General features: G+C 36.8%; 1 protein-coding gene across 8 annotated transcripts; it reads left to right on the plus strand.

Annotated features, from left to right (window-relative positions):
- The first annotated feature begins 4,906 nt into the window (after positions 1–4,906).
- LOC143857769 (SEC-C motif-containing protein / OTU-like cysteine protease family protein) lies at positions 4,907–25,632 on the plus strand. Of its 8 annotated transcripts, none has more exons than XM_077368268.1 (13): positions 4,909–5,192; positions 7,129–7,235; positions 8,103–8,178; positions 12,413–12,562; positions 15,554–15,651; positions 16,958–17,042; positions 17,178–17,327; positions 20,293–20,401; positions 21,975–22,075; positions 22,652–22,744; positions 24,518–24,663; positions 24,814–24,867; positions 25,252–25,632. In XM_077368268.1, the coding sequence occupies exons 1-11, from the start codon at positions 5,145–5,147 to the stop codon at positions 24,536–24,538; spliced, it is 1,038 nt and encodes a 345-aa protein (XP_077224383.1). In that variant the 5' UTR covers positions 4,909–5,144; the 3' UTR covers positions 24,539–24,663; positions 24,814–24,867; positions 25,252–25,632. The 8 variants fall into 8 exon arrangements, with proteins under 8 accessions (XP_077224403.1, XP_077224383.1, XP_077224400.1 ...); XM_077368285.1 differs by having other exon boundaries at positions 4,912–5,192; positions 7,129–7,239; positions 22,652–22,749; XM_077368276.1 differs by having other exon boundaries at positions 4,912–5,192; positions 8,096–8,178; positions 22,652–22,749.
- Positions 25,633–25,902: the final 270 nt, after the last annotated feature.

The following is a 25,902-nucleotide window of genomic DNA, read 5'->3' on the forward strand; positions in this document are numbered from 1 at the left end:
TCAAAGTGTCGGTTACTTATTTATGGTCCTCATAATGGATGACCCCGAGGACTACCGTACCATAGTAGTATGCAAGGTCCCATTCATTCAAGTGGTGGGCCCACAGAAACCCTACCATTGAGATCAATATTAGTATTCTCGTTGTTAGGGTGAAAAAAGGCAAATCTTGGCTTGCTCTTACTATCTCTGACGCCACCACTTCTCCCAGCATTACCAGGTTGGTGGAGCCCACACTTTAGACCTCATATTTCGATTTAGTGGGGGCCCCACATGTTCTACACCGCGTAAATGATCTCCACAGAATGATCATAAGCCTCCAATCTAACAATCGGAGGGTTAGGATCATCCTATGGAGTTGATTTACATGGTGCAACCTATTTACGCAACATTGGTTCTTCGGATCGACCACTACCGATGGGTACCGCTTCAACTTCTGAATCCACAGCGGAACAGATCCAGTGGAGATGGGGTGGGGCATGTTGTGGCCCTACAAATGAACAGTTTGGATCATCCTATGAAGTGGGCTCGCTGTATTTTTTGAAAAAAAAAAAAAACTTTACACATATAAGATCTCATAATTACTTATGCAGCTAAGGTGAAATTCCCATAGCTCCTCAGAGAGAGGGAGAGGGGGAGAGAGAGAGACTTACTGAAAAAACCCTATAATATAGTAACTTTGTACGAAAAATATGCTAACTAAACGTAAGGAGGGAAAAAAAATCGAGATTTCAAGAGGGGGGGGGGGGGGGGGGGGGGGGGGGGTGAATCTGCCCATCGCTTGAGGATCTTGCCATTAGGTCATCTAGAAAAATCCTCAATTTGAAAGGGCAACTTTATGAAAAATTGCTAACTAAACCTATCGATTTGGACAATCAAGATTTTCTCAAAGGCGCGGAGGGTGGTGGGGGCAATCCACTCATGGCTTCAAGATCTTGCCATCAGGTCATCTCCGGTAAACTAGAGAAGATTTTTCCAGGATGGATCCTTTACCTTAATGTTGATTTGCTCCAACGATAATCTTTCCATGAGGTTGCATTTGGAGGTCGTTTTAGCATTATCACTTATTTCTACTCTTGTTAGGTGCCCACACCTCATTTTGTCCCACCTAGTATGACTTTAGTTTAATCCTAAGGTCTCCGTTTGGTTGCTGGGTTTTTTTTTTTTTCCTAGGCTTTATGTGGGAGAATATTTAGTGGTAACATTAGCTTTTTCTTGGTGACATCAGCAAAATCTTGTCTTGAAAATGGTGGTCTCTCTTTCTCTCTCTACCCTCTCTCTTCACTCATCATAATATCTTTCTCTAATTAATGCCTGTCCCCTCTTTTGTCTCCTACCTTTACCCACATAAATTCCAGGAAAAAAAAAACCCGGCAACCAAAGATGCTGAAAGTTTCTTTGAATGTAAGAATGTATCTTGAGTAAAGGTAAAAGAAAGATGGAAAACACTTTGAAAACGGAATCCCGTCTTGCAAATAAAGACAACAGTGGAAATGACCTTGGATTTGGTAATTTTCAATGTATTAGTTGCGTTTCACGGGGATTCGAGCTCTATTAATTGCCTTTTTCTGCCAACATGGCACTAGTAATTGATCCCCGTCATTTTTAACAAAACATATTCCCGTTTTGCTAGCCGTGCTCAAGAAAGATTAACTTGTTTTCAAAAGTATATATTTCTCTAAAAATAGTCATAAAATTTCTAACCAATGGCTTAGATTAATTCAAAATATTAGATAAACCCTTCATTCTTCAAGATAGGTTTGATGTCTCAAAAGAGATTGCAAAAATCTCATAAAGACCTAGTTTTGTGTTGATCAACTAACCAAATTGCAGTCAATTTGCTAATACCTTCAATTTAATTTCAACACTCCTAATTTTTAATTGGAACACCTTCACGTCAATTGACAACAGAACCAATCTCCAAGGAGTAAGTTTAAGGCTTAAAATAATCTTTGATCTAGACCATTGTTTTCCAAACCAACTTCAATCCTATTCATAAAAAAAAAAAAAAAACCTATCTTAGCAAAAGAACCCAAATTTAGAACCTTCCCTATTTGATTTCTAGCTCGAGTTTTAGGCCATGTTTGGCAACCATGATTTATTTTTTCATGAAAATTTAAGTTTCTCTAGTAGTGAGAAAGGAGTAAGGCGGGTGGGAGGAGAGATTTGAGAGGGCATGGATGAGTAGACGGTGAGAACAACCTGAAAAACAAGGAAACAAAAAACTCCATTAAAATTATGATTGATTTTTTCCTTGGTTTTTAGGCATTTCTCACCCTCTAGTCATTTGTGCCCTCTCAAAATTCTCCATCCTCCACCTTTCTCTCACCACTGGAGAAGCTAAATTTATCATTAAAAAAATTCATGGTTGCCAAACATGACCTGGGTGACAAATTTACCCTAGAATACTTTCCCCAATGTTCCAAACCCTATCTAAAAAGAGGATTTCAAGACAAACAACGCCACTTTCACATTTTTTCGAAGAATTTAAGTAAGATCCAAGGAAAATAAAAACTTTGGTCAAAGCTCGGGCCACTTTCATATTTACCCTAAAAAAGAGGTGGAGTCTAGTTTTCCTAAAGTTTATATTTTTTTTTTCATTAGTTTGTATGATTACTTATTAGCTAGTTTATTTTAAATTATGTTGCCAAACTAATTCAGAGATTTCATGTGCTTGAAAGTCACTAGTTTACTATCTATTCAATGACTGAAACAAGAGGGGGTACACGTTATACCACAATTTTGAATCAGAAAAGAGATTTCAAGAAATGACAGATCTATTCTCACCATTGAAATGTTTGAAAGTTATTAGGTTTTTTTTTAGTTTTGCATGATGTGATTAGATTAGTGATTTGGATTTTGGTTCAATCATTTTCAAATCATTTATTTTTTGCAAAATTCAATTAGATAAAACCCTAATTGAATTTTATTTAAGTTCCAAATTAATGACAGTTTTCACTAGTAATTTTGTGTGTTAAAATTCTCAACGATAATGTTTAATATAAGGGATTTGCTAGGGACCATCGCAGAAGGCATTTCATGGGCTGACTATTGCATGAGAGAGCAACCACTCAGATAACTTAAGTGTGTTGGGGTTCCACGCAAAAGCAAAATATCACACATTGGAAAAGTGAGGAGATGTGGATGGGCTTATAAGTTTTGAGCACCCTCCCATCAACGGCTGGCTTTTAAGGGTGAGTTCTACTCGGGTCTCAACAAGTGGCATCGGAGCTAGGGGGTGGTAAACCCGGTGTGCCTTCAAGGATGGCGAAATTCCCTTAGAGAAGATCGCGTAGTTTCCATGTTGCTGCCATGTGGAGGGGCAAGATTGTCCATGTTTCTTTCATGTGGAGGGCGAGATTGTTGGGGGTTCTACGCAAAAGCAAAAGATCCCACATCTGAAAAGTAAGGAGATGTGGATGGGTTTGTAAGAGCTTAGGCACTCTCCCCTTAACGGCTAGCTTGTAAAGGTGAGTTCTACCTGGGTCCCAACAAGATGAATAAGACAAAATCTGTTGGAAAGTGAGCCTATATGACTTTCTCATGCAACAACCTCCGAGAATAGAAGTGGTTCGTTTTGTTTCTATACGCAATTCAATCTTTCGTTTGTGTTCATGTTGGCGATTTCTGATGTGAATTTGGCGGGGCCTTCGAAATGCCTTCTGCGATGGTCCCTAGCAAATCCCTTATTCTAAACGAATGCTTCACGATGGTTGTGCTCTGCAGAATGATCAGTAAATGTGTTTACCAATCGGGGATTAACACTACTGATTGGAGAAGTCAAAATGTCGAACTAAAATATGATAACAATTCCAAGTTGTTTAGTCCTTTACTTCTAATTTTTCTTGAATTCGTGCTTGCTTTTTTCTGGATTTTCTTAGATGCTTGATACGATGGGTGTTTCACATGTATTTGGTTGGTGCTTTATGCCATGATTATTTAGACTTGCACATGGATTATGATTGGAAACCATTACATATTAGTAGAGACCTGTTTTGAGTCTTTCTACCGGGTAGGACCAGTGCCTAACGCATTCCAATCATCTAAACTGAATTTGAACCCTTTTAGATTAGAGTAAAAGAATCAAAATTTGGACCTTTAGACTTACTACAGCCAAGGGTAAGTTTCCCAACTCGAAAATCTGATGAGGTTCCCTACAAAGATTTTGATTTATCTACTTATTTTCTCTCTAGGATGCTTCACTACTTGTTTTTTTATTTTTACTGTAATAAAATTCCTTTTTTTTATCATTTTAAGGTGTTGATATTTTCAACCACTTTCTAGCATTTCCACCACTCTTATTTATCTCTCCCTAAATCAGAGCATGGTTTAAAATTTCGGTTTCGGTAACCGTTTCGGACCCCACCAAAAACCGAAATTTCAGGCGAAATCCGAAATTTCAGTCCGAAATTTGGTAATTTGGTTCGAAATTCAGGACCGAAATTCCAAAATCTCGGATCAAAATTCTGAAATTTCGGCTGAAATTTTGTAACACTTTTAAAATAAAATAAAATAATAGCATTTAATCAAAATTTAGGACCGAAATTCTGTAAATGGCGAAAAATGAAATTTCGGTAAATTTCGGTTTCAGTCCTCACCAAAATCCGAAATTTCGGATTTCGGTCGAATTTAAAACCGTGAATCAGAGTAGTGAATCCCATAAACAAAGGATGATCATAAACCTTGATCCATTGCTCTGCTGTGCCGTCCATTTTAAACCTCCACAAATCAGAGGTTTAGGAGCATCCAAGGAAAAAGATTTTATGGGCACACCCTATCTACATTAGGGCCCAACAAATGAATGGTTTGGATCACCCAAACAAGGTGGGCCCACTCTTTTTATGGGCTATGCGAATTAGGGTTTCCAAATAAATTCTCAAACTTTGCAAATTAGGGTTTTATGGCCCAAAATCCATTTTTGCCCTTATTCGACTGTGTCCAATTCCAGTGTCATTTTTTTGTCCAATCCCAAATCATATTCCAAAAATACTAAGTTGGTTCTACAGATTCCCATCCAATCTCCATACCTTAACAAATAGGAATCAAGGATTGGACGAATCGAGTTACTGGGTCCCAGAACAGCACAACGAAAACCCTAGAAACTAACCAGTTTTAAGCATTTGTGCTGAGCATCTAAATCTCCCACCATGGTTCAAGCAAAGCATAAAAAATCCAAACCCAAAAAGCTAACCACTGTAAGCCTTCAGTTTCATCTCCATTTTTTTTAATTTTTTTTTATCTGCACTCATGTTTTCAGTCTTCATCTATTAAAAACTATATCAATCTCACTTTGCAATCTTTCCTTCAATGGGTCTCTGTTAAAATGCTTGCCCAGAATCTGGATATCATGGCTGATGTTCTTGGTTATTTGTTTTCTTAACACTAAAAACAATATTTACAATTTATAACAGTTGGGTCTGGTGCTTGATTTTGTTAGAAAATCTTAATCGTAGAATATAGATTACTTGATCATGGGCACGATATTTGAGCTGACATGTGCTAACTTGCTTGAAATTAAACAACGGTCTCTTTGGCACTGTGATTCAAAGTTGCCAGAGCGGGAATCGAAACGGGAATCGAAAATGGGAATCGAAGGCTCACAGGGAAGAATCCTGCTCAAGGTTGCCAGAGCGGGAACTGAAAGCGGGAATCGAAAGCGGGAATCGAAGGCTCCCAGGAAGAATCCTGCTTCCTTGCTGTGATTTCTCAATCACATAATACATACACAATATTTCACAATGCAATTCATATAAATATAAGTATTCCAGCCGTTTTGTGGCCCAATATTAGTTCGTAGTGCCAATATCTGAGCCGGAGGGCACTACAGATAGTGGTAGTGCCAGTATCAGTAGCCAAATATAACTATGTAATACACATTAGTATAGACGTATAGTATACCACTAATACACTTACAATAATTGTTTCCATATGTGTTTCAGTAGGGGCGGAAATAGAAACAGTTTGGCCATTTTGTGTCAGTTTCGGTGGGAATCTAAAACTACATGAGACTGAGGGCACTGAGTGAAAAAGCTCATATGGGTTTCGAATGGAAAGCCACAAAGAACACAACTGCAAGAATCACAAATTTGCCTTGTAATGTGCTAGTACCCAGTGAGAATTTTTCCACGAGAAAAACACCATAGAGACGCCATGGCTTTAGGAGAGGCAAGGGACGTTCAAATATTGGGAAAATTTGTTCAGAAGGGGGTAACTAGGTAATAAAAGGATTTGAAAAAGAAAACCCTGTAGCGCTCAAGGACCAAACATTCTCCTTAGGATAATCGATTTTAGGAAAGTAGGGGCTAGAGATCTTAGCGAACAAGCTAAGAAACTCATTGGAGGAGTCCAAAGCTGTCTCAAGGGGAGGTAATCAAACAACTCTAAACGTAACCTCTCCACCCTTGAACAGGCTAAATGTTCATCTTCACTATTAGCTGACCGCCAAACATGCTGGAATGTCACTTGGTGGACCTCAACACAGTTCAAAATCTTGTTAAAAGCATCGACAAATCTCCAACGAAAAGATCAAATCTGATTCACCCACCTGCCCACATTGAGGGAGTCACTTCCACTATTGGATTGCCATGTTTTGACTGCTTATCTGCCAGAGCCCATAGAGGATAGCTAGAATTTCCACTTCACTAGAGTCTTCTACACCAATAGGACCAGAGAAAGCCAGAATCATATCTAGGAAGACCTCCCACTCCAGTTGGGCTCGGATGACCATACTAGATCCATCAAAATTCAGCTTTAATAACCTGAGAGGGGGAGGGGGCCAATGTGGAAAAGGGGCATATACTCCTCTCAGCCAGTGCAAATCTCTCTCCAACATCTCTTCAGATGAACATCTTCTTGAGAGTAAGGTTTTGTCTTCTAGCTTTCTTGTGATTTAAGGCAAACATATGAGGAATCACGGTCCCATCATTTCTTATTTGAAGCCATGCTTTACTTTTCAATTTGCTTTACTCAAGGCCGTCTTTTTTCTATTTATCCTGCTTTAGTTTGCTATGCTCACTGTAGTAGTGTATTGAATCTTGTTTGACTCCCTTGCTGGCCAAGACTTTCTAATCTAACATCAAGTATATTTTTTTTGAGTGGTTAGTCTAACATAAAGTATTATATGCTTGACAGGTGAAGAAGCATGGCAAACAGGGTGACATTGCACAGTTCCGTTCTCAGCTTGATGCTTTGGGTCTGAAAGTAATTCAAGTGACAGCAGATGGGAATTGCTTCTTTAGGTTGGTGGGTAACGCTTTTTTCTTGAACAAGTAATTCATTAAAAGGAAAAAACCCGAGGTCATTTCTTGAGAACAGACAAAAAATACATAAAAGGAGTGAGAAAAGGATCAAATAAAAAAAAAACAATGCAAAACAAAAACAAAATAATACCATGATTACAGTTTTGACATTTAGTTGCAGGCAATGCACCATTGCACCAGATCTCTTAGTTAGCTAGTCTATCCGCTTTATTGTTTCTTTCTCTATGAAGGTGAGAGAAAGAGCACGGCCCAAAACTCAGGCTCAGTGATTCCATCTCACTGAAAAATAAAAAATGCCTTATGGGGCGCTCAATCTCTTCTTAAGCCAAAAATACATATTCTGTCTGGGTCTAAAATGGTCTCCTTGCATCTGGCAATTCTTTCAGTCGTGTATGCCCATGACAGTTTTGCTATTACCATCAAACTTCAGCTTTAACCAACCCTTTGTTGTTGCAACTACGGTTCATTTTTTTTCTGTGAGTTTTATCATCTCGGATGAAAGTTGCACTTTTCTTGTTTCATCTAGGGTTTGTGGACTGGTTTTACTGTGTTAATCAAATCGTAGTTTACATCATATACCTGCCAGATAAGCAGAAGAAAAAATAAACCATAATAATCTCTCTCCCTCTCTCACTCTCTCCACTGAGAAATTCACCCAAAACTCACTGAGGCTCTTGAAACTGGTGCTCAATCCTCGACAAAGTACTGAGCTTAATTAGTGTGTTTTTTTACCTTGCTTCATGGTTCAATAAATAGATCTGCTTTATTTTTTCAGGCGATACATTTCATTTTATACCCAGTTTGAAATTCTTATAATTCAAATTGATTATGTTAGATAGTTTGCAGGGCTTTAGCTGATCAGTTGGAAGGCAATGAAGAAGAACATGGAAAATATCGCCGTATGGTGGTAGAATATATTATGGTACGCAACTGTTTACCCCAACAAAAAACGATTCAACAATTTGTATTTGTTTGTTCTTGTTCTTCTTTTTAGGATGTCATTGGTCTTAAGAACTAGTATTCACTACCTAGTTTTGATAAGCAAGGTTCCTCTATTTGACGTTTTGAGTCGTATGAATAACATTTCCATATTTTCTCTTCATCCTCCATAAAATTTTCTGGTTTGGCCAGACTTCTCACTGTTTCATTTACTTTGGAGCTAGTTCACAAATATCGTTATCGAGATAATATCTCAGAAAGGGAAAATCTCTGGATATCTATATACTATATAGCAGAAGAGAAAAGGAGAGAATTATTTTAATTTCTCCCAAAATTCTAATAGAAATACACATCATTTTTTTTAACAAAGGCACCCATTCAACCCACATATTTTCAATCCTACCCCCTCCTTTATGCTTTTTAACAAAGGCACCCATTAAAGCTACATAATTTCAATCCTACCCCCCTCCTTTATGCTTTTGTAAAAAAAATGTGGACAAAGTCAACATAGTGAGGTTTTTTCTTTGCAAAATTACGGATTTGGTACATATGTTACATAGTACTACGGATTTTTGTGAACATATTGCATAATACTACGGATTCAGGACGCCTTTCAAAATATTGACGAATTCCGGGCACCTTAAGATGAACAACATATTATGGAAACCTCTATAGATTGGAGGGCTAGGATCAGCCTATGGAAATGATTTTACGGGCACAATCTATTTCTGTTGTGTTCCATCACATGGACGGTTTGGATCAACCTATGATGTGGTCCGTACAGTTCTTTGTCAGCCCGTGCATCGCATGGGTTTTTCTATTTTGGTGCGCTTAAGTTGTTATAACGCCTCCCATTGGTGTGCTTAAGCGGGACCCAAACATTTAAACGAATGGGAGGCATTATAACAACTTAAGCGCACCAAAAAAATGGTGAGCTTAAGCGCACTAACCGTTTTCTCTCTCTCTCTCTCTCTCTCTCTATATATATATATATATATATATATATATATATATATATATATATATATATATTTCGGGTTTATATAGGTAAAAAATGATAAGAATTAAGGGATTTGCTAACGTCCATCGCACATGCAACATCCCATCCGCAAAATGTCTTCTGCGATGGACGCTAGCAAATCCCAAAAATTAAATTATTTAAAAATATATAATTTAAGAGAAAATAAAAAATATCGGGATATAATCTCGATATTTTTCATGGTAAATGATAAATGATATCACCACTACCGTATTTTGATGATCGCACTCCTCACGTTATTAAAAAGTAAGGTATGGCCCGAACCATAGGATGATCCAAAATTCCAAACCGTCCATTAGATGGGCCACAGCCAAAATAGGTTGTGCCCCAAAAATCATTTCAATAGGTTGATCCTAACCCTCCGATCTATAGAGGGTTGATCCTAACCCTCTATAGATCGAAGGGTTAGGATCAACCTATGGAAATGGTTTTTGGGGCACAACCTATTTTGGCTGTGTCCTATCTAGTGGACGGTTTGGATCATCCTATGGTGCGGGCCATACCTTACTTTTTAATAAAATGAGGAGTGCGATCATCAAAATACAGTAGTGGTGATATCATTTCCCAAAAGAAAATATCATTATATTTTTTAAATCTCGGGATTATTTTGGGATTAGGTCGTTTTATCAAATATTCACAATAAAATCGCAATATTTTGAAAAAAATAGGACATATCTGTGACTATGCTTTTGAGAAGGTAAAGTTGTCTGAATCAGACTGACTCAGACCAGTACCTAGACTGAGACCCACAAGGCAGTGAACTGGTTCGAGAGCATTCCCATCCAGCCGAAGTTAATGGCAAGGGTTGACAAGGAGATGCTGCATCTCAATAAGGGCTACTATTTTTTGCTTTTGTTCTGCTATATGATCGAGGCCACATTATTCCCAGAAAAATACAGAAGCCTAGGTCTTCATCCTCTCTATTATTCTTCATCGTCTGTATAACTAGATTAGTTCGAGCTAAGGATGGCATTAGAATTGGAAATAGGGAATGGTTCTTTTTCATCAAATCCTAATCTTCAAATAAGGTCTGCAACAGCAACAACATCACCATTTTTTTGATGATGTGATGCATACCGGCTTCATAGCCTTGTAACCCTAGAGGCACCAAGTCTCAGTTCAAATTTGAGTCCAAACAAAATGGAGTTTTAAGTATTATTGGAGTTTAGATCTTTTCGTATTCAATTGACTTTATGTTATGAAAGTAAACCGACCTACTCCATTCCTATGCACTTCATTTTGTCTCAGCATATTGGTTTTTGACTTTGTGTTTATCCATGTGATTTGTAGTATACCTCCTATACAACTTGAAAACTACCAATCTTTTTTTTTTTTTTTTTGGGGGGGGGGGGATCGAACCTGCGACCTCAAGGTTGAGAAACAAAGCTTCAATCATTGAGCTACAGGCCCAATCCCGTAAAAAAAAAACTATCAATCTTTATCACAATAAGCTTCTACTTCATAGAGTTCATTTTTTTTCCCAATACAAAATTCCCTTTACAAGAGCAGGTTTCAACCACATCAAAATCCTATCATTGCTTAAAGATGTGTTGTTCTGGCTTGTGCATAAATTCATTGGCCAAACTGACAACATAGGCTTTGTTTAGCCAAGTGATGGCGAGATATATCAATTTCCCTACAATTTTTTTATGCATCTGAACATCCTGTTATAGATCTTCACTCTTCTCATGAAGATGGTGATTTTGTTCTGTCAGAGTATCTGATGGTTTCACTCCCAATTTCTCTGTTTTCTTCAAGAGGTCTAGAACATACTTATGCTAAGAGACAAATATACCTGGCCCTATAAAATATTTTAAGTGTCCTAAATCTTCAATATCAAACACCTCGCCCAAATAATACTTGGCCTCTGAATTTTTTTAAGAGAATCACATATAACAACAATATCCTGAACATACACTATAAGACTTGTAGTTACTTAACCCCATCTCACTAACATAGTATGATGATATGATCTACTCTACTCATAAATCGATTTGTAGCATTGCCGGTGCAACAAAAGTAGAATGAAAATCACGCTTTTTAACTTCAACTCTATCCTAAAACAAAACCAAGCACATACCTCAATACAAGACAAGGAGAGCGGGATATAAAAACTCCTTGCTTAAATTTTATTTTATTTGAGTGGTGCCTTAAATAAATTTTAATTTTGTGATTCTTACAAAACCAGTCCAAAGCCCCCTTATGGAGACAATATATTGCTCTATTACGACTCTAGAAACCTCCTAATTAAGGATTCCTGATCCTAAACACTTTTCAAATTCAAACAACCCAAAAATAAAAAGAAAATAAAATCTACATAGATAACACCAAAATCTCCTCAAATCTTGTCTTGAACATGCATATCCAATGAGCCATGTATATTTTTGGTGCATTCCAACTAATCAATAAAAAGAGGAGAAGAAATCTGAATTTTACTTCCAACCAATAAACCCCAAAAGTTCGTGAATCTGACTTATTTCCATCAATTTTTTGTTAAAATCTTATTTTTTTCGTGATTGTTTGTCATTCAAAAAAAAAAATCTTATTTTTCGTGGTTTAATCTCATAGATCATAGGCTTAAATCAAGAAAAACCCTTTCAAAATGGCAAAAACAGAAAAAATTGAAAAAATGAGGTTCATGGCATTCACGTGAACATGACATGATACAGACCCCATTTCGCCCTTGTATTGGTCATATTGGTTGATATACATAGCATATTGGCCTATACACACGAGTTTTCGTGAACCAATATGGGGGGTCCGCAATTTATTTGATCTCACCGATAGATACAGATACATATCGGATGGTGCGTATCCATATTACTGGATATTTCGAATCATGCTTTTTACTTGTCTTAGGCTTGTTTGGATGTTTTTCCATGACAATGATGACTGCAATATGGGAAAGTCTGGTCATGAAGAGCAGCTCTAGGTTAATGATGCATTCTTTTGTTGCGGACAGCAATTTAAGACCTGACAATGATATTTTCTACACTTAATTCATCTCATTACATGCTGTTTACATTTAATTGCATAACTTGGTATATGCAACTCTATTTTTGTAAATTGTATTTTGTCGAGTATAGAGGTGCATCTAGGATATACTTGAATGCTAAATTGTTAAATTTTATGACAACGTGCAAATTATTACATCAGATATTGGAACTTTTTTCAACAGAAGAACCAGGCAGAGTTTGAGCCATTTATTGAGGATGATGTTCCATTTGATGAGTACTGCAAATCCATGGAGAAGGATGGCTCATGGGCTGGCCATATGGAACTGCAAGCCGCTTGTCTTGTTACCCGTAGCAATACCTGCATTCATCGAGTAATTACTTTTCTCCGTTACTTTTGCATCCTCTTGTTTAACTTACCAACTTCTCCAAAAGCTTAAGCTGTTGGAGAAAGGCGTTATTTATCTTTTATACTTTAACACAGTGATCAAAGGACCAATAGATGTGATGTGATACTAGCTCTGATACTAACTTTGATGTGATTTTGACTCTAATACCAAATTAATGTAAACCTCTCTCTAATCCCAACTTTGATGCAAATCTAGGTCTGATACCAAATTGGTACAAACGTATGGTTTGCTAGTTCATTACGAGAACTTCAGGAGCATAAAAGGACCTAAACCTCAATTTAAAAACCACTAGGGGTGTTAGTTTGGGCTCGGGCTCGGAAGCTCGCTCTAGCTCGGCTCGAATCCTTAACGAGCCGAGCCGAGCCGGCTAGCCCGACTCGTTAATCTTAACGAGCCGAGCCCGAGCTAGGCCAGGCTCCGCTCGGCTTGGCTTGGCTCGTTTACACCCCTACACATTCATTCCACGAACACATTTAAACACCCAAAATTAATCAAGTGGCAACTTAGGGTTTGCAAAGTTATAAAGCTTTGGAGTTAATTCACCAGTTTAAATTCAGCCTAAACATAGTTTGCAAACACAAAGTCATGCCAAAGAAATCAGATATGTAACTAAGACGAAACAATGATGTACTAATTGTCCACAGTGTGCAAAGATGGGAAATAAACGAAGCTAGGGCCGAAAAATCTAAGGCCTGGGTGGAAAATGGACAGCCAAAGAAATGGGGTTGTAAATAGAAGTGTATATAGGGCAGTGGGTAATAAAGGTTAGATCTAATATGAGTTCTAATTCAATAAAAAAAACAGCAATATGCATTCCAAAAATAAGATTAAGCACCCTAGATAAGAAAGATATAACAAATCTCAGATAATGTATGATAAAAATCATATCTTTGAAATAGTCTTGGCTCAAGCAATACCTACAGGTGGCTAGTTAGGGTGTGGTATTCGGTAATGGAGTCAAGGCAAAGTGATTGCAAAAACTAATAGGATCTGGAAAAGGTTAGCTAAGGGAATGTAAAACAGGATGTGAAAGGTTCAAGAGGTAAAGAATATGAGTAGGCTACTGAAATGAAGGAAATGAGATCTGTACTTGGGGAGTGACATGTCAGGCTTCATATCTTGATCGCCAACTGCAGATAATGGCTGAGAGGAGAAAGAGAGAACGCTAGAGTGAGGGAAAGAAGAGTCGATCTCAGCCAAGATAAAGAGAGATGAAGGAAAGAGAGTCAAGATCAAGGAAGATCAAGATAAGAGAGATCAATAAAGAATGAAAGATCAAGATCTAGAAAAGATCAAGATCCAAAACAGATCAAGATCAACGAGAGAAAAGAAGATCAAGATCAAGAAAAGGGGAACCAAGAGGAAGAAAAGACAAGAAGAAAAGGGGGAAACGATTTATAAATCCAACCGAGAAGGGTAAAAATGGGGGAAATGAGGGAATGATTTAGAAACCTAACCGGGAATCGTGAAAATGGGGAAAAAGTGGGAATGATTTATAAATCCAATCGGGAAGGGTGAAAAGGAGGAGAAAATGTGGGGAAATAGGAGTAAGATGAAAGAAGAGAGAAAGGGAATGAATATATGATGTAAGATGTGAGAAAAGGGAATGGATGTAGGATGTAATTAGGCAAAAAAAGGAGATGGAATAGTAGAAGAAGGGAGATGAGAAGGGGAAAGATGAGGGAGGGAGAAGAAAGAGAGGAGAGGAGATACCTTGCAGCCAAGGGGGGAGTTTTCCACCATTTCCAAGACTTCTAGGGGCTTCCTCCTTTAGGTCTTTTATATGAGGCCAATGAGTCTTTTGCCAAGGTTCGTACTTACTAAAAAGAGTAGGCATATTTTTAATGGGTGACATGTGGGCTTATGATTAAGTGATCGTAGGGCTTGGAAAAAATGTGAGGAAGGTGGGGCATGGGGAAAAAGGGTATGGTCGGCCATAGGTGATGTGGACATCCCGACATCCCGACATCTAGGCTAAATTTAATACTAATAATCCAAATTAAATGCTAATAAAAGAAAATAACAGATGCCCAATAGTCCAATAGGAAAAAAAAAAAAATCTAGCCGCTACTAAGATAACTGACTCACATCAAGAGGGGCACTAATAGATCACTTGTGTTTGAAATTCTAGCGTTTTCTCATTGACTACTTGTTTCGAAAATGATGTATTGTGGTTTTCCATTCCCCGTGCTTTTGTACTTATTGCAATTGCATTGCTATGTTATTCAGATCTTCCTGTATGTGCACCATGTTTCATTTGTTCATCTTGTCATTTTGTCTGGCTTTATCATGAGACTTTCTGAAAACAGAGTCCACTCTCCTTTTGAATTGGGGTAAGTCTTTTGAGGGGACCCTAGACTGTGATTCTGGTCTAGCGAGTTTGGAGCTCAAGATTGTAACATCAAGTAACAAATCTGTCATGCTCACCCTGCAGAGAGATATATATTCTTTTATGTTTTTTCTCAATTTGCTATCTAAATATTAAACTTGCAGTTTTTCATGTCATATTTAAATACATGCATGCAAGCAAATATGTATAGAAGCATACACGTATATTCGTACATCCATTTCATGCGTATGTCTATATATATATATACAGTATCTGTGTTTTTGTTTTGAATGTTTTGAATGGCAAAAGAAACTATCCGTGTTAGTCACCTTTTTCTCTTTTGTTATCAGTGCCTCTTAATGCAATAACATGGCACACATTTACATGATCTACACTGTTTATTTAATGAGCCCCATTTTTTGGATGGGCTATAGCCCAAACTTCACAACAATTGAATGACTCTGTCTGATCATAGTAATTTTAGGATTTCAATCACAGGAAACAAAAACAAAAAAAGAAGAGGGAGGGAACAACCCCCATCCTATCGACATAAACAAACATACAAATATGCATGTGTCTGTGATTGAGTGCCTGATTAATTAACCCTTCACATTTTCTTCTAATAGGGAAGTTGGGGTATGCTCACTATTTTCTTGATGCAGACTATGTCACCTCGCTGGTACATACGGAATTTTGTTAATCAAGGTGCTCGCATGATTCACTTGTAAGTATTTCATGGCTTAGAGAGGTTTATAATAAATGAATTGATTGATGCAACTTTTTTCTAAGTTCCAAATGGAGGTGCGACTAACAAAACTAAAGTGCGCAATGGTTCCACAACGATACTTCCTATGAAGGAGATTATGTTTCTTTACATATCCCATTTTAAGGTTGGTAGACTCATCTTTACAAAACTTTTGGTGTGCCACACATTACAGAAGTCTCAAGAATAACCCTAGTCATTCAGATGTTATACTAATGGGCGACAAAAAATTTGTAAAAGAAATTTTTGTTAGGTGTTTTATTTTTGTAATTCTGAGTTATTATGTCATATTATGTAATTTTCACAATGCTGCTGAGTGCTGAATTCTAAGTGATTTAAGTTTTAAGCTTTTAAAAGTTCAAAAGTTTCAAATAAAATCATTTTTAAAGAAGCACAACCCAGATCAAAGGATTGCTGAGCGAAAAAAATAAATATATACTCCGTTAATAAAAAAACATGACATGATCAGTACAATCATAAAGTGGGACAAAATGCCTCTTAGTGATAAAAAAAGATTACAACTTAGTCAGTTCTTGATCATAGAAGAATCCTTTTTGTAATGAAAAGACCAATCCTAGTGTCATCTCGTTAGCCCATCTGCTCTGTCATTGGGAGATCTTGATTAGGTTTGAGAGTTTGGAAGTCTCCCGGCAAAGATCAAGCACTTCCAAAATAAATCTTGCTCATCTCCACGAACACACCCAAAATCACATAGCCCACGCCATCATATTCCCTGAGTCTTGTACCAATAAAGCACTGGAAAATCCTCATTGAGAATGCCTAACCAGGTAAGAAGTGCTCTCACGTCTTCTTCATTTGAACTATGTTTCCAATCGGGCTGCAAAGAACCTTAATGATTTCCATGGTATATTTTTCGAAACCCCACCCACACTGGATGGTCCCGAGTTCCCATGAGAGATAACATCAAAATTTTTGAAACCCCACCCACACTGGTTGGTCCCGAGTTCCTATGAGAGTTAGCATCAAAGTTGAGTTTTAATGATGTCTAGAGGAAGATGGCTCTGTCTCAGTTCTGTGCTCACCAGCAGAGCACGACTCTTACACCTCCCTCCAATTCCTAAGTAAATCACCCATCCACAATTTGCTGAAATTCTTCCTCAAACTTGTCCATCTAATGATGGATATAAAGTCTCCATTATAATGCCCCAATTGATTTACAGAGCTCGTGGAATGTCCTTTTTTTTCCACAAATTTTTATCAGTTATGTTTATTATATTTGGTAATTCTACCAGAGTTGTTTCCGTAGGTCATATCATGACGGGGAACACTACAATAGTGTCCGAATAAAGGAAGATATTTGCAGTGGACCAGCTAGACCAATTGTGATTAAGGTTTCCTTCTTCAAAGATCTGCATTAGTTTTTAAGAATTATCAATAAAAATATGTCATCCATACTACTTTCCAAGTTTAAAAGTTAAAAATTTGATTAAAGCTGTGTATGACTAAGATTATTACTCTCATGGAAGGCGGATGCTGATCTCGCTACATCATCCCATCAAGCAAAGGCTCAAACCACCAAATCCAAAGGCATTTCTAGTAAGAATGTTGTTGATACACAATCTGTTAAAATAGTCATGTCTGGAACTGGGTGCGAGAATGCCGAGAAGGTGAAGCAGGTGAGATAATGCCCTCTATCCTATTTTGCTTTATGAATCATTTGTAAACAGTTGGAAGTTGGAACCACAGTTGTTAATATGCCTAGATCTATGTCACAAATATCTCCGACAGTTTCAAAATATAGCGATTTTATCGCGATATTTAGAGAAAAAGACAAAATCCCGATATATACCTGAGAATTTAAAAAATAGAGTGATATTTTCATTTATCGTGATAATATCCCGATATTTTTGTATTTTGTATTTTTTTCTTAATTTATTTATGAAGAATTATAGAATGAAGGGTGCCCTTGCTAAAACCAGCTTCAAGGGCGCTCTCATTGGTCTATTTCAGCAAGGTCATTTACGACTCCTTCAAAGTGAAAGCAGTTTCTGTAATTTTCGGCGCCACCTTTAATGCACTTTATTGAAATTGACTAATGAGGGCGCCCTTGATGCTGGTTTTTCAAAGGCGCCCTTCATTCTATCAATCCCCTTTACTTATTTTTATATATTTTCAAATAATTTTATTTTATGGTTTTTTCCCGATAATAAACCCAAAAAGATAAAAAAATTAATATATCCCGAGATTTTCCCAAAGCAGTTTCTGTAATTTTCGGTGCCACCTTTTAAATGCATTTTATTGAAATTGACGGATTGACCAATGAGGGCGCCCTTGACGCTGGTTTTTCAAGGGTGCCCTTCATTCTATCATTCCCCTTTATTTATTTTTATATATTTTCAAATAATTTTATGTTATGGTTTTTTCCCGATAATAAACCCAAAAAAAATAAAAAAATAAATATATCCCGAGATTTTCCCTTGCCGAGAAATTCTGATAACGATATTTGTGACATAGGCTTAGACGTAAGTGTAGGGCCCTCTTGGCTGCTTAGTCAATCACCTAGGAATCAGGACCAGAAAAGTTTCTGTGACACACACCAAATTGCCTAAAATATCGGTGAGGTGTTTGGTCCCTATGAGGTGTCAGTTTTCAGTCTGTGGAACCACCTTTGTTTTGTTGCCTGTTTGCATTTATTCCCATGTATGTGGGTGCATATGTGTATGGAATGATCTAGTGCAACCCATTTTCACCATATTTTGGCGCTACACATTAATTGCAAATGACCAAAAATTGCTCTGAAAGAACAATCCTAACCATCCTATCAATGTTTTTGTAATAGATACTTAAAGCAAAGAAAAGCCTTATTCTCTTTTGTTTCGAACTTCATTTTCAGGCTGCCGTTTGATGGTTTGGATCATCCAAATGATTTAATTTTGCATTGTGGTGGGTACTCCAAATGGATAGTATAGATTGATGACTTAACATGTCCAATACTAGCAAGTTGCAGCATAATATGGTCCACATGAGGGATTGCATAGGCTAGTTGCATCACAGCCCAGTGGCAGAGGCTTAATTTTGCACTTGAAACAATACCCACCTTGTACTTTTTTAGGCCACATGGCCATCTCATAATGCAAATTCCCATGCAATTGGGCCGTATTCTTGTGAGTATCATGTACTAAAAGTTCATACATAAATGATCTAAAAGTCAAATAGAACTACATCCATATGTAATGTGATTGTATTTTTACATTAAATTCTAATGTAAAAACTTTAAGTATATCATATGCGCGCGCGCACATACATATATGTATGTATATTCGTACATTTATATAGTTATTATTCGATGCATGCACATATTTTCCTTGGAAAAAGTATGCCGCAGAACTACAACTGGGGCCACTTCTCCAATGATCCAAATCATTTATTCGCCTGGTGTTGCTATGGATGGGCCATGGCCCAAGCATAAGCCTCTAATCTGTGGCCTTGAAATATATGGTTATATATTAGAAAAGCAGAGATCTACTTTCATCAGAAAGGCCTCCGAAAATCAAAGGGTATGATATGATACTGACGTGGGAGAGCACCAAATGCATAGATCTATCATATTACCACAGATCTGGCTAAACTAAAAACGTAGCTATTGAACTTGGAAACTTCCCCAAAAGCAAAATCCTTACAAATGGGGTGCTAACGTTTTTTTTTCTTTTTTTTGTCGGCATCACGCTATAATCATTGTTTTTTCTTGATTGTTTCTTTTGGGAGCCATTTTTTGTTGTTGTGTGTGTGTGTCTGTGTGTGAGTGTGCGCGCAGGGGGGCGAGGTGGTTGGAATGAGTGATAATACTTTTCCTTTGCTTAGTGTTTTTTTTTTTTTTTTTCACTTTAGGTAAAATCATGTGTTAACGTGATTGTGTTGGTCAATACATTTTTTAGCTCGAATCCTTTCGGGTAAGACTCTAGCATTTTACCAACACTGACATAAACATTTTGAACTAGACCAAACATGTGTGCATTAACATCCCCGTGTTTCATGCCAGCCTAGGCTGGAACCAAGTCATTTTGGGCTATATGACTTTGGTTTTGATGTTAACCTCCACTTTGGAATCTTCATGAACTCTACATGCAAAATCAAATTATGTAGCCTATGTTTTATACTCTCCTAAATTGGTTTTTTCCCTTATCTTGGTATTATGAGGCTTCTGACATTGATTGTTTGTATAGAACATTCTGAACTTGTTCTCATTTTCTGTTTTGGGTTGACTGCCTTAGTCGATCGGCCCCTTTGTTGATTAATGAAATCTGCAACCATTAAAAAAAAACATTCTGAACTAAACCAAACATGTGTGCATTAACATCCCCCTGTTGAGTACATGTTTCATGCCATCCGAGGCCGGAACTTAGTCATTTTAGGTTATATGACTTGGTTTCGACGAAGTTGGTTTTTTTTTTTTTTTTTGAATGGTGTTTCAACGGAGCTGTTAGACCTTACTTTAACCTCCGCTTTGGAATCTTCATGAAGTCTACATGCAAAATAAAATTATGTAGCCTAAGTTTCAAGGTTTCCTAAATTGCTGTTTTTTCCTTATCTTGGTATTATAAAGCTTCTGACGTTGATTGTTTGTATGGACCCTACATGCAGGTTTTACTAGATGTAGATGGAGACATTGATGCAGCAATAGAATTTCTGACAGCAGCACAAGAAACAGATGTAAAGCTGGTTGAGCATGATGAGCTTCCCTATAGAAAAGGTATCCTTTAGGCTCTTCTTGGATTGCAAGAAAAACATTTCTGATGAAAAAAAATTTCCTGAGAAATTTTTTTCTTTCCACAATTTAAAGGGAAATGATATGATTATGGTTAATTTGGATGGATATTTTCATAAATTGTAAGCCCCTCTAAATAAAATTCGAATAGGGTTGGTTCCAATTATCTTTTTCGTGTGTAAGAAAAGTTGGAACTTTTAGAAATATTTTTTCTTTCCAAACTTTTTCACAAAATTCTTGCCATCCAAACATGGCCTTATGGTAATGGCGAATCTGTAGTACTTTGTTCATAATTATTGAGAAAGAAAATTCATTTCTCTGACTGTGAGGGTTGCTTACTGTATACTTCTTTTCTGATTTTGGGATTTGTTAGTAATATATTGTAGTTAGTAGTTGATAGTTGATATAAATAGGTGGTTGCATGCTTATCAAGGATATCTTCCTTGTAGCTCTGATCTGGAGCACTTTCTTGAAAGTCACAAACAGGACATCTTAGAGGCTACTATTTGTTTTGCGATTAAGGAATATCCTTTTTCCCATCTGAAGATAAAAGCAAGTGCCAGAGAAATGATGAAATTCAAGGGTAAATTTTAGTTATGGTTTTCTACTTTAGACTACAAGATACTTGTAGGCCAATATCGTTACCAAAAAGATTATTCATACTATTTCTGGTTGAAGAAGTTATCGTTTCATTCGTGCATAGAGTGCTTAAAATTGAGCTAGTACTTGTTCTTGAGTGGTAATGCATCCTAGGGAAGTGCTTGTAAACAACAAGAAGGATAACTAAGTGACCGTTTCTGGGAGGCTCATTCCTCAGATTTATGGTCAACAATTTTAGGGTTTGGTGCTTCCATGGATGATACATATTCTGAAACGTTACGACTATGATCCTATTTCTGCAATTTTTCTTTCTTGTGCTCAATAAATAAATTAACATTTGTGGTCTTAGAGCAATTATGGTCTTGCCTCTTGTCTGATATCGTGTCAATACTAAGAACTCTGAGTATTTGTTCTGTCACAAATATCTCCGATACTCAACTCCAACTCAACAAAGCCTTTGTCCCAAACTAGTTGCGGTCGGCTAAATGAATCCTTTAGAAAAATTTCATGAAAAATGTGAAAGGAATCTATCCGGCTCTAATCCTGGCTCTAGTTGGGTTCTTCTACACGGATCATTTTCTTCTATTATATCCTATCCAAGGTCATGTTCTTTGTTATGTTCCTAGCTATCAAGTCTTTTCCTCACTGTTTCTACCCAAGTTGTTTTCGGTCTGCCCCTACCTCTTTTTTGCTTCATCAATTTGACCGGAGAAATTAAAAAATATAGAAATATTTTCATTTGACACGATAATATCACGATATTTTTATGGTATTTATAATTTATAATTTTTCTTAATTTCTATATTTTTATATTTTTCAAAAAAATCTTTTATAGACTTTTAAATAATTTTTATAGTTTTTTCCCCGATCTAAACCCGAAAAAATAAAACAAATTTAATATATCCTGAGATTTTCCCTTGCCAAGAAATTCCTGAGAACAATATTTGTGAATTTGCAGGTGATGATGAAAATGGTAATTGTGAACAGCCCAAGGAGGCACCTCCTCAGTCCAAGACATGTGAACACAATAAGGCTAGTACTGACATTCCAATTCGAGATGTAAGTCAGAACAGCCATATATATATATATATATATATATATATATATATATATATATATATATATGAGGAAAGGATTGTGAGCTTGAAGCTCATATAGCTTATATGAGCTTGAGGGCTCAAACAGATGGGTCCCACATTTTTTGTGGTGATCCAAACCATTCATTTGCAAGGCCCCATCATAGATAGGGTGTGTACCAAAAATCAGCTCCATTGGATCATCCTAACCCCTCCAAAAGCGGAGGGCAAAAATGTGCAGATTTGTGGCAAACGGTGTCTGTCCATTTTGCCCTCCACTTTTGATGGGTTAGGATGATCCTATGGATCTGATTTTTTGTACACACCCTATCTATGTAAGGGTCTTTCAAATGAATGCTTTGGATCATCCTAACAATGTGGGCCCACATGTGTTTGGGCCCTCAAGCTCATATAAGTTATATGAGCTTCGAGCTCACAATCATTTTCCTCTCTCTCTCTCTCTCTCTCTCTATATATATATATATATATATATATATATATATATATATTGATTTGATTTACAAATGCATGTTATTTTTTTCTTCTCTTCTTCCTACAGAAGATCCCAAGAAACAAGGTTTGCCCTTGTGGTTCGAAAAAGAAGTACAAGGCTTGTTGTGGGTCAGGAAGAGGGGAACTCTCCCAAGATTTTGTAATGTATACTTGAATTCTTTTAAGTTGTTTTTATCTATTTGAGTGAATCCTACATTTTGCTGTTGTATTTAATTCCTTAGCCCATCTTTATCGTTTACCCTTGCAATTACTTTTGTATTTCCATTAACTGCAGCTTCTTATGGTGAAACACACCCATATGTGACTAAAAAAGGAATTAGAGTGAACGATTAAAAGGAAATTGATAAAATGACATAAAAGCAAGTTATGCAGTGACTAAGTTTTAGGGAAAATTACATATACACCCCCTGTGGTTTGGCCATTTTTTGCTTTAAACCCTGTGGTTTGGAAGTTACCAACGACACCCCCTCAACTTTCCGTGAGTTTTTTTAACGTGACGGAGTGGACGGAAAGGGGGAAATGACTGTTATGCCCTCGTCTTCCCCAACTGAAATTAGGGTTTTCATACTTTAAAACTGAAAATTAGGGTTTGATTCAAACCCTTGTTTATTTATCAACATAAACCCTCGATTTAGGAGTTTTATTTGTCTTCATTCACATCATTATCATGATTTGCACATAAACCCCACTATTTTAGGGATTTTTTTTTTTATCAATGCTTTTTTTCATTGAAATGTGGGTTTGATGTAGCCATAGGGTGGGGTTTCATTGTCTGTGGTGAAGGTGACAGCGGTGGCCAGAGATGGCGACAGCAGCGGTGGCTGGACGTGGCGGCGGCGGTGGGAAATGGTGTAACCGTAATCCCTTTGCAAATGGCTTAAAACCAATGATAAAGGGTATTTCTGTCCTCAAAATATTAACCACGGTTAGTTTTAGTCATTTCATCAGGTTAAACTAACAGATCGTCAACGGAGGGGGTCTACTTAAGAATGTCAGAAAGTTGAGGGGGTGTCTTTGGTAACTTCCAAACCACAAGGTTTAAAGTGGAAAATGGCGAAACCACAAGGGGTCTATCTGTAATTTTCCCAAAGTTTTATACAGACCTCTCTATTTGGATGAGTTGCTCCACCTTATGTTGTGTGACATAAATGGTTTGATCTCACATGTTTGCCTCATTCGCAATTTAACACAATAAAGCTTACATGTAAGATAGTGTAGTATCTCAGTGTGGTACTTGATTTTTCGTTAAAAGTTAAGGTGAACTAAGAACGAAAAACTCTGGCTTGGGCATTCAACCAATTGTACTTGGGTGGGCATAATGGGAAATCATTCGTAAGGATTAAGAGACTTGTTAGTGATATTTCCCTGCTCTTTCTCTGTTTTCTAGTTGTGTATTGAAGTAAATGTTCAACAATTTCATATCCCAAGAGCCCTAAGTTCCATTGATGCCAAAAAAAAGCAAAATGTAGTCATCCTGTCTAAGATATTGATATGTAGGCTATTTACCATGTTCCCTAATGTAAGAAAATCCTCTTACTGAGGGCTTGATACTCAGTTTATGACTTACTCAATTGAAGTCAGTGCACCCAAGATGATATTTATCTTTATTTTTCAATTCTAGTAATGATTAGGAATAAGAAATTTCCTTTGATGAATGACATAATCTTGGCAAATTAGAAATTTCCTTTGATCAATGACATAATCTTGACAAATTAGTGATTTAGGAACTTTGTTTAGTTGTTTACCAATTATAAAAACTCTTAGCACTGAGTAACAAGGTTGTCTTTACAAGGCTCTCTATTAGGAGTAATAGTACAGATATATCTGGTGTGCTGTTTATTCGCGGATGATTTCTCTTTCTAGTTTGATTTTGGTAAGTAGAACTTACTGTTTTGTGTATTTGAATATCCAGTACCCCAGAAGTTGGTGCTAGTAAGAATAAAAAAGGAAGAAAGCAGGGTAGAAAAGGTGAACCCACGAAGAGTGCGCCTTCCCATGTATCTAAAGCAGACACACCAGACATGGGTGCACTTTGTATTTGATCTGTGAAGTTTTGAGGTATCCTTAATTCCAACTAGATTGCACCATCTGCATTGCAATTGATCAACATCAAATCAATTTTTGTAGTGACTTTAAAGCGATTTATTTTCAAAGAGAAGGCATTGTGTTTGCTACACTGATAATGCCCATTTTATTCAATCTCAACAGCACTTCCAGCTCTCAGAGTTTCCATCGTTGCCGTCAATTCCTTAATGTTTACAGGTCAGTATACTTGCTTTATAAAACTCTTGGGCCATGTTTGGTAGCCATGAAATTTTTTCATTGGCATATTAGTTTATCAAGCGGTGGGAGAGGTAGAGAATTGAGAGGGAATGTGTGAGGAAAGGGTGAGTAAGTGATAGAATAATAGGGAAAAGATAAACTCTACTCAAAATATAGTATATGTTTTCCTTATTTCTCAGCCAATTCGCACCATCTCTTCGCTCATGCACTCTCAGTTCTCTCCCTCTCCCACTCTCGCTACCCTTCTCTCCACACTTGGTAAGCTAATATTCCATAAAAAAATTTCAAGATTGCCAAACACGGCCTTAGTTTTTTTTTTATCTGCCAGTCACTAATCACTATAGTGAACAACATAAATTGTAGTATGAAATGCAGGAGGATTGACTGTCAGCCATCATTCAGCATGCAGATGAATGTTATCTTCCCACATGTTGTAAAAAAGAGGAATCAGTCTCATTGTGATTGTCACAAATTGCCATTAGTTACTTGATCAGCAAAACAGAAAAAATGGTTTTCTTGTTTTCAAGGGGGAATGGTTTTGATATTGAAACCCCTTTTTTTTAATTTAAATTTATTTGGTTGGTTGTTGATAGCTTGCTGGGAAGTGTAACACCCAATTAGAAAATGTAGAGTGGCATTATCAAAACATGGGAGTGCAGATCTGATCTCCCTAGTTATACACTAAATTGTAAATGACTGTATACCTACTATTTTAGTAAATGATATAATCTTATTACACTCCAATTGACTTTTTTCCTGTCAGTAATCTTAGCATGGGTTGTTTTTTCAATTCTTTTTATGAAAAGTTTTACCTTAAAACCTGGGTTAACAAATGTTGGATTCAATTTTTAAGCAATTTTTTTTTTTTTTTTGGAAAAAAGTTTTCAGTGTAGCCAAACATGCATTTAGACTCAATTCTTAGTGTGATTGCTCGATAATATATATATATATATATATATATATATATATATATATATATATATATATATATATATATATATATTTTTTTTTTTT

The sequence above is a fragment of the Tasmannia lanceolata genome, unplaced genomic scaffold (genome assembly GCF_043159265.1).
Source record: "Tasmannia lanceolata isolate RefF3 unplaced genomic scaffold, GAP_Taslan_0.1 ptg000003l, whole genome shotgun sequence".
NCBI lineage: Eukaryota > Viridiplantae > Streptophyta > Magnoliopsida > Canellales > Winteraceae > Tasmannia > Tasmannia lanceolata.